At 28.5% G+C, this 14,455-nt stretch overlaps 3 protein-coding genes across 3 annotated transcripts; all 3 read right to left on the reverse strand.

The window, feature by feature from the left end:
* Window positions 1-4,722: 4,722 nt before the first annotated feature.
* Window positions 4,723-6,690, reverse strand: LOC102590254 (feruloyl CoA ortho-hydroxylase 1-like). Its single transcript, XM_006340291.2, has 2 exons — window positions 6,047-6,690; window positions 4,723-5,411 (listed from the first exon to the last, which is right to left on the reverse strand). Exons 1-2 carry the CDS (start codon window positions 6,544-6,546, stop codon window positions 4,838-4,840), a joined length of 1,074 nt encoding a protein of 357 aa, XP_006340353.1. The 5' UTR covers window positions 6,547-6,690; the 3' UTR covers window positions 4,723-4,837.
* Window positions 6,691-8,333: 1,643 nt separating this feature from the next.
* LOC102589939 (feruloyl CoA ortho-hydroxylase 2-like) lies at window positions 8,334-10,057 on the reverse strand. The gene is made up of 2 exons (XM_006340290.2): window positions 9,478-10,057; window positions 8,334-9,005 (listed from the first exon to the last, which is right to left on the reverse strand). Exons 1-2 carry the CDS (start codon window positions 9,975-9,977, stop codon window positions 8,435-8,437), a joined length of 1,071 nt encoding a protein of 356 aa, XP_006340352.1. The 5' UTR covers window positions 9,978-10,057; the 3' UTR covers window positions 8,334-8,434.
* A 2,204-nt stretch (window positions 10,058-12,261) lies between these two features.
* LOC102590939 (feruloyl CoA ortho-hydroxylase 2-like) lies at window positions 12,262-14,173 on the reverse strand. Its single transcript, XM_006340293.2, has 2 exons — window positions 13,536-14,173; window positions 12,262-12,969 (listed from the first exon to the last, which is right to left on the reverse strand). Exons 1-2 carry the CDS (start codon window positions 14,033-14,035, stop codon window positions 12,396-12,398), a joined length of 1,074 nt encoding a protein of 357 aa, XP_006340355.1. The 5' UTR covers window positions 14,036-14,173; the 3' UTR covers window positions 12,262-12,395.
* Between the last annotated feature and the right edge of the window lie 282 nt (window positions 14,174-14,455).

Raw genomic sequence — 14,455 nt, forward strand, 5'->3', positions numbered from 1 at the left:
TTTTTCTTTTTTAACTCTTTTATATATATAAAGTTGGATATGTAAATCATGATGTGACATTTCTTAGAAGCTAAGATTACTATTTATCTAATTTATCAATTTTTTGAGTTCTTTTGTCATACTAAATACAATATGTTTTATTATAATTACATTCAATATAGTAAACAACATGTTGTAGGAATTAAAACAAAATTATCATTTCAGAAAAATAAATGTTAAATTATAATTTTATTATGATTAAGGAAAGATAAATATATTATTTCAATATATAATGACAAATTAATGTGTCGGATGAATAGTAATGACAGAAATCCCATAATTAAACTATTTTGAGTTATAATTATCACTGAATGGCCATTTTGATTAATTTTCCCTTTTAATTAAACATAGAACAATCAGATATGAAAGAGGAGTGAAGAAAGAAGAAGAACCAAAGCAATGTGGAAGAACTAATAATATATTTAGCTTATAGGACAGCTGGATTTACATCTAATGAACACGTGTATGTATCAGTTCATCATTCCAGAGGCAATGTTGACGTACATCTTATATTGCTTTTAGTCCAATTATGTAAAGCACTGCAAAAAAGTAAAATAAGCCCAAGTTAATGTACAATTTTCATAACTTATAGTACAATTATTTCATGTTGTGTTAGTCCTTTTGGTTGTTTTTTTAAGGATAATTTCATAATTTTATCTTATTAGTCTATACTTTATGTCAACACCAATAGTTTGGGCTTTGTGGGCTTATTTGATTGGCTATTAGACACGTAGGTACTTCCAACTGTCATTTTTAAAAAGTTAATGTAGAAATTTTTTCACGCTGTACAACTAATTTAATAAAGTTAAAAGTTAATGTACAAAATTTTTTGCACATTATACAACTAATTTAATGTAGTGTTAGTCCTTCTAACTGTCATTAGAAATAAGAGTAATAAAAAGGAGCATATAGAAGTGGAAAACAGTTGTCTTCCCCCCGAACTAAAAGGTAGACACGTGTACCGAAAATAAAAATTGAAGGATTCATATTGAATGTTGCTACTTTAAAAGTACTATCTTTATTGGTTGTTGTACAAATATGTATAGCTGTGTTCGTCCATCTAAGTGTCACTTCTAATAAGGAGTAATATAATAGGAGAGGTGATAGCGTCTACATGTCAGTACCATAAAAAAATATGTTTTTTCAATAATTAAAAATTACTAATTACATTATTAGGGTTAAATAATAAATTACTATTGTATTTTTAAAATAGTTTAAAAAATAATAATTTTATAACGTCTGTCATTCCTTCATTTAGCAACGAGAGATTATGGTGAAGTGGTAAATATTTTTCATTTTTAATCAAATATCTTGAATTTGAATTTTTCTGAATACAATTAAAGATTTGTTTTACTTCTCAATATAAGACTTTTCGGCGCAAAGTTAATTATAGTTGAACTCAATATGAATATCTAATATCGAATGATTAAAAAAATCATTCCTTCTTCTATTATTTGAAGGGAGTGGGGATGGGGTATGTGGATGATATATTAATGACCTAAACAAAATTCTTGAATTGTTTTTTATTTACTGTTTCATATTTTATTTTTTTCTTTTATATTTAATCAAACATCATTATCATAAAACATATCTTCTAGAATAGCTATTTGGATATTGGTGAGGTGACTTCTTGGTGTCACTAGATATAGGACCCCGTGCCAGCACGGGGCCCAAATATATGTATTTTTTTATTTTAATTTATGTCATATTATGAAATTTGAGAAGTTATTGAAATTTTTATCTGATTTTAAAAATATTTAAATTTTTTAGCTATTGTGATTTGTAGTTTTTTTTTTTAACATAATTTAGAAAAAAATATTTATTACTCTGTTTGTTCTAATTTATGTGGCACACGCAGAATTTTAAATATTAAGCATTTTTTATATGTCTCTTTAATATATTAAGTTGTTAATTATTGTATTTTATTGTATATTTTGAACCTAAATTTTTAATAATATATGTTATTTGCCATGTCCCAATTTATGTGGCATTAATTGATAGATTTGTTGGAGTCGAGAGATTTATTTTGTTAATTATTGTAATTTATAGTTTCTTTTTCGTCAATTTCAAACAATATATGTTTATCATATAATCCATTTTATGTGGTACCAATAGAATTTAGAGAGTCAATTAAATTTTTTATATAACTTTTAAATATTTAAGGTGTTACTTATTGTAATGTATAGTATTACTTATAGTATTTTTAAATATATTTAAATATTATATGTTAGGTTTTTTATCCTAATTTATATGGCATTGATAGAATTTAAAGTGTCAAATAATTGTTAATTATTGTAATAGATAATATGCAATTTATAATGCTTTTAAAGTAGTTTAAATATTGTACTATTTATTATGATTTATAACCGTTTTTTAAAAAATTTATGTCATATTATGGAATTTGAGAAGTTATTGAAATTTTTATATGATTTTAAAAATATTTTAAATTGTTAGCTATTGTGATTTGTAGTACTTTTTTTTAACATAATTTTGAAAAAAATATTTATTACTCTGTTTGTTCTAATTTATGTGGCACACGCAGAATTTCAAATATTAACCATTTTTTATATGTCTCTTTAATATATTAAGTTGTTAATTATTGTATTTTATAGTACATTTTGAACCTAATTTTTTAATAATATATGTTATTTGCCATGTCCCAATTTATGTGGCATTAATTGATAGATTTGTTGGAGTCGAGAGATTTATTTTGTTAATTATTGTAATTTATAATTTGTTTTTCGTCAATTTCGTCAACAATTTTTTTTATTAATTATTGTAATTTATTGTTTCTTTTTCGTCAATTTCAAACAATATATGTTGTTAATTGATAGATTTTTTGGAGTGGACTATTTTTTTATTAATTATTGTAATTTATTGTTTCTTTTTCGTCAATTTCAAACAATATATGTTTATCATATAATCCATTTTATGTGGTACCAATAGAATTTAGAGAGTCAATTAAATTTTTTATATAAGTTTTAAATAATTAAGCTGTTAATTATTGTAATGTATAGTATTACTTATATTATTTTTAAATATATTTAAATATTATATGTTAGGTTTTTTATCCTAATTTATATGGCATTGATAGAATTTAAAGTGTCAAATAATTGTTAATTATTGTAATAGATAATATGGAGTATTTAAGTCATTTATAGTATAGTATAATTAATATATAATATGTAGTATTTAAGTGTTATATTATGGAATTTGAGAAGTTATTGAAATTTTTATATGATTTTAAAAATATTTTAAATTGTTAGCTATTGTGATTTGTAGTACTTTTTTTTAACATAATTTTGAAAAAAATATTTATTACTCTGTTTGTTCTAATTTATGTGGCACACGCAGAATTTCAAATATTAACCATTTTTTATATGTCTCTTTAATATATTAAGTTGTTAATTATTGTATTTTATAGTACATTTTGAACCTAATTTTTTAATAATATATGTTATTTGCCATGTCCCAATTTATGTGGCATTAATTGATAGATTTGTTGGAGTCGAGAGATTTATTTTGTTAATTATTGTAATTTATAGTTTCTTTTTCGTCAATTTCAAACAATATATGTTTATCATATAATCCATTTTATGTGGTACCAATAGAATTTAGAGAGTCAATTAAATTTTGTATATAAGTTTTAAATAATGAAGCTGTTAATTATTGTAATGTATAGTATTACTTATATTATTTTTAAATATATTTAAATATTATATGTTAGGTTTTTTATCCTAATTTATATGGCATTGATAGAATTTAAAGTGTCAAATAATTGTTAATTATTGTAATAGATAATATGGAGTATTTAAGTCATTTATAGTATAGTATAATTAATATATAATATGTAGTATTTAAGTGTTATATTATGGAATTTGAGAAGTTATTGAAATTTTTATATGATTTTAAAAATATTTTAAATTCATAACTATATATTTCAATGTACAAGATTTTGATAAAATAAAATCTTTAAAGTTAAATTATAATGTTTTTGAAATTTAAATTATTAAAACATATATAATGATTTTATAGAAAAAATAATATCATATAAAATTAAATGTAAAGGATAATAAATTTAACTTTTACCATGATAAGGTTGAAAAATATTATTTAAGTGGAAGGAAATGGGGCCCACTTTTGGTAGTAAATCTTAGAGTCTTCTAATATATAGTAATATGCATAAGCTGTGGTTTGTTTGAATAACATCCACATTTTTTTGAAATTTGTATACTCTATTTTATTCATAAAAAAAATTATCAGTAAAAATCTTGCTTTGGCTTTTTTTTTTTTCATTCATTTCGAAAACATTTTATTTGTTTCGTCAGCCCCACCCCCCACCTCCGACATTGAGGTGGAAATTCAGGAGTTGGGAAGGATATCGAGATTTACATTTAGTTACTGACATTTGACAATCATGTGTTACCCTCTTGTCGAGAAATATGAGTATTCTAAAGAGAGTCTATATCCAATTTTCTTTTCTATCATAATTGCTCGGATTATGGTGAAATAAATAAGATTTTTTATTCATAATCTGATGTTCTGGATTCGAGCTTAAGAAATGAAAATAATTATGATACATAGCAAATACCTGTTAATGGACTTATGAAGTGCAAATTTGGATTAGTTTGAAGTTCCAAAGTGGATATTTAAAACAAAAAAGAAGACAAAGAGAAAAAACAATAACACTACCACACCAAATCGATGGTTGCATAAAATAACACTTTTCGTTATTACATAATAATGGATTTGACAATACAATAACATTAACATAACAAAAAATTTGTAAATCAAAGCATCAATTTTTAGCAAAATCTAGTGATGCTTTACCAGAAGGCCTCTTACTGAAGAAATAATCCCAATAATCAGAAAACAAGACTTGTTTGTACACTGGTTTTTCTCCATCTTTTAGCATTTGTGGAAATGGACCAATGACAGTGTCAAGGCTAGGATTCACAAATAGCGGTACAGATATTCGAGCCCTGCTTGAATCAACTGCTACACAATGCTCTATACTTTTGTATCGATCATTGCTCATGATCTGCAACGAGTCACCTATGTTAACCGCTAAGGCGCCTTTTATTGGATTTACATGGATCCAGTTATCGCCTTTAGTCCCTCGGACATATAGGCCTCCCGTGTCGTCTTGGAGAAGCAGAGTGATGCAAGACACGTCACAGTGTCGGCGACAACCAATGGTGATACTTGGATTTGGGCATGGTGGATAGTAGTTTATGTTGATAGCCATAGTTCCCATCAAGAGAGGTTCTAAAGATTCATCAATTTCATTGACATTGAGACCCTTCAATAGTACCTCTAACAACTTTTTAGCAAGTGGTTTAGCCCACTTTTGATACTCCAAGACTTGGTTCCTATAAACTCGTGAGAAAGTCAGAAATTTCATTAAGAGCGTACGAAATTTAATGGCAATGACAAGAATTTTGCTAAAAACATTCAAGATTTAATGTCATAATCAGAAATTTCACGAAGAGTGTTTCAAAATTTATCGAAAACAACATTTTTACCCTGTAAAGGAAAAAATAAGATATGCGTACATCCTAACCTTCACATATCCTACTTGTGTGAGATTATACTGAATATATTATCGTATAAAGATAATTTTTCTCCAACATATGCAATATAATTTTGACTTTAAGTTATATATACCATTATAAAATTTAGAGATAATGACAAAAAATACACCTGAAATATCATATTTTGTAAGTTTTCAATCTAAACTATCATCAACTAATTATCAAAACACAGCTCTCATTTAATGAGTCAGTTTCCATGTCAATGAAATTTTATAGGCAAATTAAGTTTTTCATACACTTTTTAAAGATTGTATTCAAACACTTGGTCTAGTCAATTTCGAAGTGTGTTTTCATAAACATCTTAACGTTAAGTTATTGAACTCACGAAAAAAGTAATACTTTAGGTATTTTTTTTACTTACTTAAGAACATGTGACATATAGATACATTGAACAAAAAATCCAAAAAAGTTACCTTGTTTGAGGAGGCCAAAGATTGCTATCATTTTCTAGATTACAACCATGCTTTATACTATCTCTCCACTCCAAAACTTTCTCATCTTTGACACCAATAGCACTCCAATACAACAACACAGATTCATCAGCACCAGCATTTTCTTTATAATACTTTACTTTTTCTTCAGCTGGCAATTCAAAGAATTTGTGTCCTGCTTCTTTCAAATCTTCAAGAACTTCAATTGGGATGCCATGATTGATGATTTGGAAGAAACCCCACTTGTTTGCTGCTTCTTGAATTGATTTTTCAACATTTAAATCATCAAAATTTGACAAATCAATTGTGGGGATTGATTCTTGATTGTCAATTTGAGATTTGTCTAGTCTTTGTTCTTTTGGTTGAATGCATTGATTTGGAATAATTTCAAGGCTTGTGTCTGCTATGCCTTTTAGTCCATTTGCTTTCTTGATTACAAAATCAAATATGTCATCATTTGGTTCAAATTTTGAAGAAGGCATTTGTGTTGAATATTGATAAGTGTGTACTAATGGAAGAAGGAAATTTGTGGGGCTTTTTTATGGTGGCTTTGAGAGGAGTGTGTGTGGGTGGTTGGGGATTGGCTATGAAATGATGAAAGATTGAATCATTCTTTCATCTAGCAACGATGGGTTATGGAGGAGTAGTAAATATTTTTCATCATTAATCAAATGGCTTGAATTCAATTTTTTCTGAATATATAGTCGTCTTTGTTAATTAGAGGAGCGTATTACCTCTCAATATGAAACTTTTTGATGCGAATTCAAATTTAGTTAGACTCAATATGAATATTGAAAAAAAATCACTCCTTCTAATAATTCTTGAATTGATTTTTTTATTTAGTATTTCAATTTTTTATTTTTATTTTATGCTTAATCAAACATCATCATCATAAAATAGTTATTTGAAAATTGGTGATGTGGCTTCTTGATGTCCAAATGCATGAATAACGAAATTTGTATATTATATCCATAAAAATTATCAGTTAAAAATAGTATAATTTATTAATTTTTTTTGTAGTATTTACATAGTATATGATAAATCAAATTATGAAAAAGTGACTACTCTTTATTTTCCTTTAATTAGTGGCTTCAATGATTTTATAAAAAATCTTGTTTTATCATTTCTTTTCTTTGACATTTTTAAAACGTTATAATTGTTCTGTCTCCGTACCCCCCCACCCCACACCCCACCCACCTCGACACTGAAGTCTGACGCGCGAATCACGAGTTTTTGAACACGTCATATAATTTTTTATAAATTTGTTAGAACAATTAAATTATTACTTCATTCTATTATTTTAAGGGAGTGGGGTTGCGGTATATGGATGATATATATTAACGACCCAAACAAAAATTTTGAATTAATTTTTTATTTAATATTTTAATTTTATGTATAATCAAACATCATTATCATCATAAAAAAGTAGCTTGGTGAGATGGCTTCTTGGTGTCCATGTGGATGAATTGTGATTTGTTTGAATAACATCCACATCTTTGTTGTCAAGTTGTCAATTGTCATGAATGATGAAATTTTTTACCATATAAAGTAAGTGGGAATAGGTGATTTACAAAATTCTGTTAGTGTACATAAGTTAAAACAGTGAAAATGAAAAAATTACATTAAAGATAATAAAAATTATAATAATTAATAATTTAAAATATTTTAATATTATAAAAATATATAATTAATTGTGTTAATTTTATTCATGTCAAATAAATTAAAACAAATAAATTAATATATCACTGACTCCAATATCTATAAAAATTATCAATAAAAATAGTATCATTGTAACACCCCTGATTTCAAGATTATTTATTGTCTTACGTTGCAGGCTAAGAGCCAAAGTGGAGAGTCCTCTTGTGTGTTGTTGTCTAATACAAATATTAGCTAATTATTTTGAATTAATATAAGAAAAATTAAATAGCTAATTTAAAAATATACTTAAAAAACACTAATTTATTTATAAAACTCTAAATTAAAAGAAACATGTATTTTTTTTATAAATTTTCTTTCCTTTTGAATAAATTGAAAATAAAACTTTGCTTAAAATGCTAAGGTTTCCCATGAAAACCAACGTGTTTGATCTCCACGTCATGAATATAGTATAGAGGGTACCTTTGGAAATGAATTCATGACTAGTAGAGGCACTTCAGACTCCAAACAACACCCTAAGAGTTTCACCACGTTTTTTTTAAAGTGTAAAATAGAATTATTAAATTATAAGAAAGGGCAAGATAAAGAAAAAATAAATAAATAACGGACACGATTACACCAAATTGCAAGTTACATAAAATAACAGTTTTCATCATTACAATAACATATTTATAATAAAAAAACATTAACATACAAGAACTTTGAAATAAAGCATCAAATTTTAGCAAAATCTAGTGATGCTTTACCAGAAGGCCTCTTAATGAAGCAATGATCCCAATAATCAGAGAACAAAATATGTTTGTACACTGGTTTTTCTCCATCTTTTAGTATTTGTGGGAATGGACCAATGACACTATCAAAACTAGGATTCACGAATAGCGGTATGGATATTCGAGCCCTGCTCGAATCAACAGCTACACAATGCTCGATACTCTTGTATCGATCATTGCTCATGATCTGCAATGAGTCACCTATATTAACCGCTAAGGCGCCTTTGATAGGATTTACGTGGATCCAGTTGTCTTTAGTTCCTCGAACATATAAGCCTCCCGTGTCGTTTTGGAGGAGCAAAGTTATGCAGTCCATGTCGCAGTGTCTACGAAAACCAATGGCGATACTTGGATTTGGGCATGGTGGATAGTAGTTGATGTTTATAGACATAGTTCCCATCAAGAGAGGTTCTAAAGATTCGTCAATTTCATTGACATTGAGACCCTTCAATAGCACCTCAAGCAATTTTTTAGCAAGTGGTTTAACCCACTTTTTATACTCCAAAACTTGGTCCCTATAAATCAATAACAAAGTCAGGAATTTTGCTAAGAGCATTCAGAGTTTAATGGGAAGGTCAATTTTTTTGCTAATAACGTTCAAGATTCCATGTCAAAGTTAAGAATTTCACTAAAAATGTTTCGAGAGTTTATAAAAAATAAACCCTCCTTATGTTGCTAAGACAAAGGAAGAATTTGTGTATATCCTACCCTTTACATACTCTACTTGTGAGATTATACTGGATATGTAAGCGTATAAAAGATAACTTTTCTCCTACATATACAATATACTTTTGATTTAAGTTATAGAGTACCATTATAAAATCTTGAGATAATTTTGTGTTCAACCACTTAATCTAGTTAGTTTTTAAATATGTTTTGATAAATAGTTGGTGATAGTTCAGAAATGCAAACACCTCCCAAAAAGTAATACTACTTGAAAACCTGTGACCTATTGATTATACAGAGTAGAAAACCCCAAAAAGTTACCTTGTTTGAGGAGGCCAAAGATTGCTATCATTTTGTGGATTACAACCATGTCTTATAGTATCCCTCCACTCCAAAACTTTCTCATCTTTCTCACCAATAGCACTCCAAAACATCAACACAGATTCACCAGGACTAACTTTTTCTTTATGATACTTAACTTTTTCTTCAGCTGGCAATTCAAAGAATTTGTGTGCTGCATCCTTCAAATTTTCAAGTACCTCAATTGGGATCCCATGATTGATGATTTGGAAGAAACCCCACTTGCTTGCTGCTTCTTGAATTGATTTTTCAACATTTAAATCATCAAAATTTGATAAATTAATTGTTGGGATTGATTCTTGATTGTCAATTTGAGACTTGTTTAGTCTTTGTTCTTTTGGTTGAATGCATTGATTTGGGATAATTTCAAGGTTTGTGTCTACTAGGCCTTTTAGTCCATTTGCTTTCTTGATTACAAAATCAAGTATGTCATCATTTGGTTCAAATTTTGAAGAAGACATTTGTGTTGAATCTTGATGAGTGTGTACTAGTGGAAGAAGGAAATTTGAGGTTTTTTTAATGGTGGATTTGAGGGGGTGTGTTGGGGGGGCGGGGGAGAAGGGGGGTTTGCTATGGAATGATTTAAGATTGAATCATTACTTCATCTAGCAACGAGGGGGTTGTGATGGAGTGCTAAATATTTTTTCATTTTTAATCAAATATTTTGGATTCAATTTTTTCTGAATATAGAGTGTTTTACCTCTCAGTATGAGACTTTTCAATGTAAATTCAAATTTATTTGGATTCAGTTTATCATAAAATTTATTTTCATAGCTATTTGAAAATCGATGAGGTGGCTTTTTGGTATCATATAAATGAATTGTGGTTGGTTTGAATAACATTCACATCCTTTTGAAATTCGTGCTCTCTATTATATCCATAAAAAAATATCAGTAAAAATAGTAATATTATAATTTAATACTTTATTTTGCTTTTAATATTATAATTTTATAGCTATAAATTATTATGACAATTCAGAAGATTTGCTTGGGATATATACCGAATGTGTATTATTATTTTTTGGAATAAGTTTTTGAAAGTCTTATAAAAGCAGTACCACTTAAATCTGTTAGAAGGAAAAATTTCATATGCTTGAGTACATTTCCTTATACATTACTAAATCTTCTTCATGCTTGTGTTCTTCGTTTGCTAGAAAATGGGTCCATTAATTTGCCTCTCTCCAGACGTATTAGATAGTGTCAAATGTGAAAAAGTTAAATTTCACCAAATGCTCAAAATTCAAGAAATGTGAAATTATACACTAATTTATAATGAGTAAAAGGCCAAAAACTGCATTTTAAAATATATCAACACTGTTTATTAACGAGTTGAGCTAGTAAATAAATGGATCAATGATCAGGTTAAACTTGGATGGATTTGATGGATCATATTTTCATGACTAAGTTTTTGTTGTTAGGGTGAACTTTAGTAGAATTTACGTAGTATTTGATAGTCAAAACTCGACATTTGATACTAGTTTTCGTATTGAGAGACTACCTATCACAATCTTTGATGATTGGGGGGTTTCGTCACCCTATATTGATACCAGTCTTAGGAGTGAAAGTAAATTCATTCCAAACTCGAAATCTATAGTTGATGATGGAGATAGTTACTACCGGTCACAATCTTAGAAAATGATAAGCGGCATTTAAGTAGGTGTCCCCCCCCCCCCCCTCCTCATTTTGTATTCAGTATCCTCTTCAAAACTGAATGTAAATTTATTTCTAAATTCGAGATCTCTAATTGAAGGCGGATTTAGCAAGGGCCCCCCCCCCCCCCCTCCTCATTTTGTATTCAGTATCCTCTTCAAAACTGAATGTAAATTTATTTCTAAATTCGAGATCTCTAATTGAAGGCGGAGATAATTACTACCCATCACGAGTACATGTTTTTTCTTATTGTATATTCGGTATCCACTTTTAAGAAAATACATTTTTTAAATTATAGAGTTCAAATTTAAAATTGTCATAGTGTTACACACCAACAATTCAATGAATGAACTTACATTATTCAGTGCGGACTCAAAATTTTATATAAGTGAGTTCAACCATAGGATGATCGTCGATAGTGTAAGCAACATCAAGCACAACAAATGATTTGCTCTTTGTGCTTTTATTTATTCTTTTTTTAATAATTTAATATCAAAATAAGATATATAGTTTTTTTTAGAAAAACTCGGCACTTTTTAATTATTTAACAAAGTTGAGGAATTTATTTTAAAAAAAATCTATTTACATTTAAAAAAACAAAAAACAAAAAACAAAATTAGAGTTAACTAAGAAACTATATATAATCTCATCAAAATAACAAATTATAGCAAAAAACTAAGAAAGACACTACAAAAATTCAATTATAAATGATTAAATGTTTTTAGAAGTAAAACAGATTTAAGATTTTTATCGAGTTTGAGTAAGAAGACAAAATATACAACATAAAATTTAAAAATAAAATAAAATATATTGGTGATAAATTTATTAGTGACTAGCATATTGAATATGATTGGTCAATTTTTTTTATAGGCCAATTTGGCTACTGAATATGAATACACAGTGATATTGAACCAAAAGCAGTAACATGCCACACTTTGTTCATTGTGGGTTTAAATATATAATTATACTAATTTAACATTAATTCTCCTTATATAAATAATAAATTTTCCAACCGAGTGGGTTCAACATGTGGGTCCACCCCTGACATTATTACATTGAAAAAAAAATATGGGGGAAAGTTATTATAAACAAAAAGTAGGATGAAGGGCAAAATAAGATTATGAAATCATTAGAACAAAATAAGATAACAATACAATCACACAAACTCACCGGTTACATAAAGAAATACTTTTTGACATTGCATAACAAAGAAATTTGTGAATTAAAACATCAAATTTTAGCAAAATCTAGTGATGCTTTACCAGAGGGCCTCTTACTGAAGTAATGATCCCAATAATCAGAGAACAAAACATGTTTGTACATTGATTTTTCTCCATCTTTGAGTATTTGTGGGAATGGACCAATGACACTATCAGGGCTAGGATTCACAAATAGCGGTACAGATATTCGAGCCCTGCTAGAATCAACTGCTACACAATGCTCGATACTTTTGTATCGATCGTTGCTCATGATCTGCAACGAGTTACCTATGTTAACCGCCAAGGCACCTTTGATAGGATTTACGTGAATCCAGTTATCACCTTTAGTCCCTTGGACATATAGGCCTCCCGTGTCGTCCTGGAGGAGCAGAGTTATGCAGGACATGTCGCAGTGTCTACGAAAACCAATGGCGATACTTGGATTTGGACAAGGTGGATAGTAGTTTATATTGATAGCCATAGTTCCCATCAAGAGAGGTTCTAAAGATTCATCAATTTCATTGACATTGAGACCCTTCAATAGCACCTCAAGCAATTTTTTAGCAAGTGGTGTAGCCCACTTTTGATACTCCAAGACTTGATTCCTGTAAAACAGTATCAAAGTCAGAAATTTCACTAAGAGTGTTCAAAATTTAATGGTAAGATCAAGAATTTTGCTAATAATGTTCAAGATTCAATGTCAAAGTCATAAATTTTTCTAAGAATGTTTCAAGAGTCTATAAAAACAACCTCTTTATGTAGTAAAGATAGAGGTAAAGTCTACGTATATCCTACCCTCTCCATACTCTACTTGTGAGATTATAGTGGATATGTAATTGTAAAAAAGATATATGTACACCGTTATAAAAAAAGTCTTGAGATAATGATAAAAAACACATCTGAAGTATCACGTTTTCACGAGTTTTCTTTCCTATATGGACTATCATCAAAATTACTTTGCCATTTGGACAAAATTCTATGGGCAAATTAAGTTGTGACGCACTGTATTCAAACACTTGATCTAGTCAGTTTTGGAATGTGTTTTGATAAATAGTTGGTGATAGTTCAGAAACACAAACACCTTATAGTAAAAGATATGAAACTCGCAAAAGTAATACTTGGAAACTTGTGACCTATAAATTACATGGAGCAGAAAACCCCAAAAAGTTACCTTGTTTGAGGAGGCCAAAGATTGCTATCATTTTGTGGATTACAACTATGTCTTATACCATCCCTCCACTCTAAAACTTTTTCATCTTTCTCACCAATAGCACTCCAAAACATCAACACAGATTCACTAGCATTATAGCTCTCTTTGTTATACTTAACTTTTTCTTCAGATGGCAATTCAAAGAATTTGTGTCCTGCTTCCTTTAAATCATCAAGAACTTCAATTGGGATGCCATGATTGATGATTTGGAAGAAACCCCACTTGCTTGCGGCATCTTGAATTGATTTTTCAACACTTAAATCATCAAAATTTGATATATCAATTGTTGGGATTGATTCTTGATTGTCAATTTGAGATTTTTCTAGTCTTTGGTCTTTTGGTTGAATACATTGATTTGGGATATTTTCAAGGCCTGTGTCTACTAGACCTTTTAGTCCATTTGCTTTCTTGATTACAAAATTAAGTATGTCATCATTTGGTTCAAATTTTGATGAAGGCATTTGTGTTGAATCTTGATGAGTGTGTACTAATGAAAGAAAGAAATTTGGGGTTTTTTTTAGCTGTGGGTTTGAGAGGGGTGTGTATGGGGGGAGAGGAAAGAAGGGGAGTGGACTATGAAATGATGAAAGATTGAATCATTACTTTAACATCGATGGGTTATTATAAAGTGGTAAATACTTTTTCGTCTTTAATCAGATGTTTTAGATTCAAATTTCCTGAATACAAAATTGACTTATTTAAAAAACATCCTCTTAATATGAGACTTTTTGGTGCGAATTCAAATTTCATTGGACTCAATATGAATATCAAACCTCCGATGATAAAAAAATAAATATTATTCCTTCTTCTATTATTTCAAGGGAGGGTGGGGCAAAAGGGGGCTGGCTATGAAATGATGGAAGATTGAATCATACTTTCAT

The sequence above is a fragment of the Solanum tuberosum genome, unplaced genomic scaffold, assembly GCF_000226075.1.
Source record: "Solanum tuberosum cultivar DM 1-3 516 R44 unplaced genomic scaffold, SolTub_3.0 scf00017, whole genome shotgun sequence".
Lineage (NCBI taxonomy): Eukaryota > Viridiplantae > Streptophyta > Magnoliopsida > Solanales > Solanaceae > Solanum > Solanum tuberosum.

Excerpts from the sequence above, each read along its gene's own strand:
- LOC102590939 (XM_006340293.2), bottom strand. The coding sequence starts at position 14,035 with ATGCCTTCATCAAAATTTGAACCAAATGATGACATACTTAATTTTGTA. Across the intron at positions 12,970-13,535 it reads CTTTGGCCTCCTCAAACAAG|GAATCAAGTCTTGGAGTATC; the intron begins GTAACTTTTTGG and ends ACTGTTTTACAG.
- LOC102590254 (XM_006340291.2), bottom strand. The coding sequence starts at position 6,546 with ATGCCTTCTTCAAAATTTGAACCAAATGATGACATATTTGATTTTGTA. Across the intron at positions 5,412-6,046 it reads CTTTGGCCTCCTCAAACAAG|GAACCAAGTCTTGGAGTATC; the intron begins GTAACTTTTTTG and ends ACGAGTTTATAG.
- LOC102589939 (XM_006340290.2), bottom strand. The coding sequence starts at position 9,977 with ATGTCTTCTTCAAAATTTGAACCAAATGATGACATACTTGATTTTGTA. Across the intron at positions 9,006-9,477 it reads CTTTGGCCTCCTCAAACAAG|GGACCAAGTTTTGGAGTATA; the intron begins GTAACTTTTTGG and ends ATTGATTTATAG.